Source organism: Oryza brachyantha, chromosome 7 (genome assembly GCF_000231095.2).
Source record: "Oryza brachyantha chromosome 7, ObraRS2, whole genome shotgun sequence".
Taxonomy (NCBI): Eukaryota; Viridiplantae; Streptophyta; class Magnoliopsida; order Poales; family Poaceae; genus Oryza; species Oryza brachyantha.
The window spans coordinates 15,015,103-15,021,558 of record NC_023169.2 but is presented as its reverse complement, the minus strand read 5'-3'; the positions used below and the strand labels follow the sequence as shown (position 1 = coordinate 15,021,558).

The following is a 6,456-nucleotide window of genomic DNA, read 5'->3' as shown; positions in this document are numbered from 1 at the left end:
GGCGTATAAGTAATAGTAGAAGCAAAAAAAGATGAGAGATGTTAATTTCTTTAACAGTATCTTATTAGTGTCTACAAAATTAATATCATATGAATCTTTTTCAAATATGAATATAATGACATCACATGCATTTAATAAACATATTTTATGAGTCTAAATAATAGTGAAAGATGGTAGGTGTTGATTTTCCTAACATTATAACATTATGGGCACCCTATAATTTGGGACGAATGGAGTAATAGGTATCAAGAAGTCATAATGAAACCTAAAAGATATGGTGACGTTTCCGTGATGAGGATGGCATAGAGCAAATTTAGAGCATTTCTAATAGATACCCCATCCTAAAAATAGAGTGTGAGGTGGAAAAATTGTTAAGGCAGATAATCAATCCTATCCTCCAAGCAAAACACCATATTTATTTCTCTCCTCACTCTAAATGAGAGAGCAAGAACAACATGAGATAGTGGTTGCAAAATATTAATAAAATATACAGAGAGGATGTAATATATATGTTATGTTGGAGTGATAACTGATATAAAGAGATAATCTATTTTAGATATCTATTTAAATGGCAATATGGATGATAAATTTGGGCAGAACTAATTTCTAGTGCAAGTACATATGTGCCAATATGCCATGTCCTGAAGGCTTAACTACCTAAAAAGGGGGAACTCCGTCCACATGAGGCCCAAAGCTACTTTCTAAAAGATGAGCGAACAGAAAGGCACAAGCCACATGCCATGCTATGAAAGGCTACATTTAACTAAACCAACAGGCAACAGCAGAACAGCTATATATAAGCTTTACAGCAATGACACACAATGTATAAATTGGCAAAATCAAACCCAAAGTTCTATTTCAAAAAGAACAGATGCATACATATGGCAAATCAAGGCAGAATAAATATGTATGTACTTTTGGTGGCTTTATTTCTGGGTGCCAACTGCAAAGATAGGATTGGCGTACCCAAATAGTTTCACTAGTAAGTCAAGCAGATCTCTAGTATACAAATGGAATGGTTAAAAAAGGAATGAAAACAAGCGAGCTAATGTAGCCATAAATGGGCAAGATAATAAAGCATTCCTTTGGTATACAAGTTTGTCCATATGACAGGATTCCAGCTTATGTTGGAACACTCTAAGTATGTGCCGCAATCACCACTGCACATCTCATTCAAAAACCAAGACCTAATACATGTAGGAATTAAACTAAAATCTGAAACCTTCACAAAACGTTTGTATTCGCTCCTCTAGCATGGTGGTGTCCATAAACCACACCTCTGGTTAGCTAGAAACAATTAACTAACCCGTATATTAACCTGATATCACCAATTCATAGTCATGCACCTGAATACCTGATATAATGCTTCTTTCATCTATCCCAAGTCATATATGAATATAATAGTACTCTCGCTAGGAAGTGATACCTGCAAATTGATTTGACAATCATAGTAAGAAAGAGATGTTGTAGCTATCGTCAATACAGATTTTAATGATAAAGGAGTATTAAGAACAGCCTAAATTACTTCACTGATAACAGATCAGGTGTTAAATTGGTAAATTACTGGTAAATAAAACATTATATCAAAGTCAAGGATTTGATTTGTTCCAAAACATATTCATACAGCTCTATGCTTAATAAATGCATGCCATTTCAGACATCAAAACTATTCCTAACACAATTTTACCACTAAATTCTATCGATAACTATAGTATATTTATATTACTTACAAATGATTTCATGCATCCAACCTAATAATCAGAGTTCCAAAAGTTAGTGCATGCATGTCTAAACATGTATCTGTGACTAGAATGAGCAGTAGATATCTACATTTGTTGTTAACAACAAGTATCCATTGCATATGTGAGGCAACAGGCCTTTAGGCCACACTGAAATTTAGAGTTTTCAACTAGTTGACTGACTGATCTAGCAATAAAGATGGATTAGGAAGGTGAACATAATTGTCCAAAAAACAGCCAAAATATCACAGCTCCATAAAGTATATGGGCAAGATAGGTAGTTGACTCATGTCCATGTTCATTAAAATCTAGGACCAAAATCCCATTCAATTTTCTAGAAAAGGACCATGCAGAATCACACACATGTATTAGAAAAGGGCAGTGTGCAATCAAATGCTTCATCTACTGCTCTATTTTTTTTTAAGTGCAGAATTGACTAACAACAGAGGTGCTACCATTTTCCTAGTGATGTATGTCGCATTGCCCCCTTCCTGTTCATTTGCATACAAATAATTCAAACACATAAATTAACAAATGCAATACCATTTTAGGCTTGATGTGAAGTGGAATGAAGACAATATCAGCCAACCCACGTGCATCCATAAAATTTTGCAAACCATTTAAGGCATGACTATTTTATTTCAGCAAATGGTTAACCTATTGCCAGAACTTTAAACACATGCAGAGACACAACAAGACTATCATAGTTCAAATTAACAAATTAGCTGTGGCAAGAAATTATTATGAGATTAGGTCCTCAGCTAATACAAATGTTTTTAAATTCTATGGTGGCATGTAAATATTGGCCAGCAATAGCATGTTGGTTTTTCCAAGTGTAGTGCTCAACTCTAATTCGTAAGTATCCCATTTAAGTGTGGATAACAAGCGAAGGCATCTTGTATTGAACAAAATCATCTAGAATCTACATAAACACCTGAGAAATCATACTATATTTGAGGCATGGGTTTAAATATAGTAAGTCGAATAGTAGATATAGAACATGGGTTGCTTTTGTGCTGATGCAAAATTTAACCATCATCTGGTCCTGACTCCTATTCTCCTAAGGATAAATTTCCAAGATTGGAACACCCAAGAAAGGTATATCTTTTTTATATAGTATCACCAGTTTGCTTGAGAATATACCATGAAAACATCTTTATTTGTTGAACTCTCCAATTCCAAATATAGGCTGTATTAGAGTCTATTAGAGTTCTTTACTCTTCATTAAATGTAAGTCGTTATAGGCGCATGTCCCCTAGCTGTTCCACTTATGTCTTTGCTAATTGAATGTAACTATTCTCATGTATAGATGAGGTATCATTTCCAACATTTCATAACAATAAAGCAACGAGGTCACCTTAACATTTTCTAATTCTTGTGCAATACTCTAAAACAACCTACATTCAGCATAGGAGGGGACTATATAAACTATTTTCTTCATTAATGGCTAAATAAGTGACAACATTAATTTGGTTCCAAAGATATGGGGGATATGTGTTTAGCTCATAGCAAAATGTTGAAGTGACTACTGACCTCTGCTTGTCTGATTATTATTAACAGTATAGTTGCCCATGTAACTTCCTGGTATGTTGGTTTTGATATCTGGCTCAACATTTCCAAGGTCATTACCAAAAGGAGGCATATCAATCTCAGATGATGTGAACCTCCAAGTTGAGTCTCCATAAATGGAGCTGCTTCCATATGTATCTGCATTGTTCACTTCATATGCATTGGGTGGTGCAGAAAAGGGTTCACCAATGGTACCAGTTGTGTTGCTCCTTCCATAGCTGCCAGAAGGCAAGCCAAAGCTGTCTCCAGCTCCACGGCCAAGGTTAGCCAGCCCAAGGCTTGAAATGTTGCCCATTCCATGGCCAGTAGGACCTCCCCAATTAATACCGTCACCGGTAACACCCATTTGACCTCCAGTTCCAGATGGTGCAAAAGAACTCATGTTTGTGGGGTTGCTCGGGTAGTTCAGATTTCCATTACCCCAAACATTCCTTGCCATTGAACTCAGTAGTGATCCTGAATCATCATTAAGACCAACATAACCAATAGGACTACCTAATCTGTTTGAACTACCATTGTAGAATGAACCTATCTGCCGTCCATTGGAGTTATTGGCAAAACTAGAGTTAGCGCCAAAATTCGCGTTCATTCCAGATTCAGAATTCATGCCCATTCCATAACCAGGGCCAAATGAAGAGAATCCATTTCGTGCGCCTGTAAGCAGGCCATACCTTCCATCAACCCTCATGCCATAACCTCCAAGAGGGTTTGGGTTATATCCCTGGTTGAAACCATTCAAGAAGTTATGGACCCTGCTCATAGAATAGTTCTGCCCTCCTGCAGGTGAACGTGCAGCAGGTCCAGGTGATTGCTCCTTGGGAACAGCTCTCTTGACCTCAACCATCTTACCATTCAGCTCATGGAAGTTCTTGTGTAGTGCCTTGTCCACTGCATCTTCTGAATCATAGGTGATGAAACCGAAGCCCCTAGGCCTCTGCGTGTTGTGGTCGTACATGACAACCACATCTGTTATCACACCGAATTGCTCGAAGTACCTTCTGAATTCAACCTCAGTAACATTAGAGGCCAAGCCTCCAACAAAGATCTTTCTAGTACGGCCTGGTCCAGGTGACCCTATGCTGCTGCCGTTGTTCTTGCTGGTGATGCTTTGGTCGTCCCTGGGAACAGCTTTCTTCGCTTCCACCTGAATCGGTATGGACAATTGAGCTCAGACAATGAACAGCCGCACTGGGACAGAATTGCCACCGAAATGCACAATACTTCACTAGCAGAGGAAAGAGCAAGGAGGTCACCACATGATTACCATGCGCCCGTCGATCATGTGCTTATCCATGGTGACTCGCTCGGCGACGCCTGGGTCGGAGAAGACCACAAACCCGAACCCACGGGCGCGGCCGGTGTTGCGGTCCCGCATGATGACGGCTTCGGTGACCTCCCCGAACCGGCCGAAGTACTCGCGGAGGCGGTCCTCGTCCGTCTCCCACGAGATGCCGCCGACGAAGAGCTTCCCGGAGTCCGCCTCCATCGCGTCCTCCCCTCCCCTCCTCCCCCTGCAATCCACAACGCAAGCCCAATTGATACCAGCCAGCCATACCAAATGCGGACAAAACCCCGACTTATCCACAACGCCACCACAAAAACGCATGCGCCCGCGCGCGCAGGACGCACATCAGCTAGATCCGAGCTGAAAGCAACGCCGCGATCGGGGGCCGCACCCACAGCCCACGTAGCAAAACGCCAAGCGCTCCCCCCCCCCTCCTCGCAGGGCCACGGAATTACGCCCGCCCCGGCGAGATCCGTACCAGATCCGGCCGCCCCTCGCCGCGATCCGTACCAGATCCGGCTGCCCCCCGCCGCCGATCGGCCCCGGGGCCTTGGCACGCAGGCGGATCCGATCACTTACCGATCGGCGGTGGTCGTCGTCGGCTCCGGCGGCGGCGAGGAGGAGGGATCGGGGGGCGCCGCGCTCGCCGCTCCTCCCTCTCGATCTCCGGCGCAGCTAAGATCTCGATGCAGGCATGGGAGTAGGAGGAGGTGGAGGTCGCGGGTCGAGGCGGAGGTTGGGGGAAGTTACTTGGGCTTGGACGCTTCGTCTCCTCCTCTCCTTTTATCGAACTTTTGCTCCTCCACCCTCTCTCCCTCCCTCCCTCCCTCCGCTCGCTCCCCTCTCTCGCCCGCTCGGTGCCGCGATGCGCTGGTCTGGTGGATGGTTGTTTCGTTTTTTTACTTTTGCGGGGGAGGCAACTTTTTTATTCGCCTCCGGAACCCTGCAATTGCGGTGCTCGGCTAGAATGGGAAAGCAGGAGGAGGGAGGAGGTGGGGATACGATATAAATAATGGAGGGAGCAGGTCTTGCCGCGCTGGCCGCGACGCGCCTCCTCCGTGGCCGGAGGTAGAAGACGACCTACTGTTTTTTCGCTCCGCCGCCTCCACCGCCGCCGCTTGCCGTGTCGCTCGCTCGCGCCGCCTTTTAAACGAGGGAGTGAGGACGCCGCGGCGCGCGGCTGTGGTGCGGCTCGTCCGCCTGCGGCGTAAGTGGGGCCCACTCGCGGTGGGGCCCACTGGGCAGTGAGCAGGGGGGGGTCACAAAAGGAGGGTTGGTTTTCTTTTTCCTGGAGTAGTAGGAGGAGGAGGTGAGGACGTGGAGGGATGTCCGCTTGAACCAGCTCCCCGCGGACAAGACCACCCGGTCACGTTTAAATTGCGTAGGGGCATGGGACGACGGAAAAACGGTGATTTCGGAGGATTTTGAGCGCTGAACAGAAATATCCAAAAGAAGTTTGCAAACATAGATATTCAAAAGAAGTTTGCAAACATAGAAGAGATTAATCAATGGGAGATATTTAGGCCACGTTCGGTATCCCCTCCTATTTATTCAGATTCTCCTGTTGTCCATACGCACACATCTCAAACGGCTATACAATGTGTTTTTATGAAAAATAAAAAAAATTACTTTAAAATATCATATTAATCTATTTTTAATTTTTTTATAATTAATAATATATTAATCTATTACTACGTTTTTCTCCCTCGATAAATTGCCCTCCTTTTTACAGTCGATTAGTTTTCTTCGGGCTCGGGAGACTCTTGCTCATAATCGCAGACTACATGCTCATCCATTATCAAATAACACCAGCTCTTCCATTTCGAACTACAAACCGTTCAAAGTCAAACTTACTTAGGTTTG

General features: G+C 43.5%; 1 protein-coding gene across 1 annotated transcript; it reads right to left on the bottom strand.

Annotated features, from left to right (window-relative positions):
- Nucleotides 1–1,046: 1,046 nt before the first annotated feature.
- Nucleotides 1,047–5,702, bottom strand: LOC102718569 (heterogeneous nuclear ribonucleoprotein 1). Its single transcript, XM_006657829.3, has 4 exons — nt 5,173–5,702; nt 4,573–4,819; nt 3,273–4,452; nt 1,047–1,426 (listed from the first exon to the last, which is right to left on the bottom strand). The coding sequence occupies exons 2-4, from the start codon at nt 4,792–4,794 to the stop codon at nt 1,413–1,415; spliced, it is 1,416 nt and encodes a 471-aa protein (XP_006657892.1). The 5' UTR covers nt 4,795–4,819; nt 5,173–5,702; the 3' UTR covers nt 1,047–1,412.
- Between the last annotated feature and the right edge of the window lie 754 nt (nt 5,703–6,456).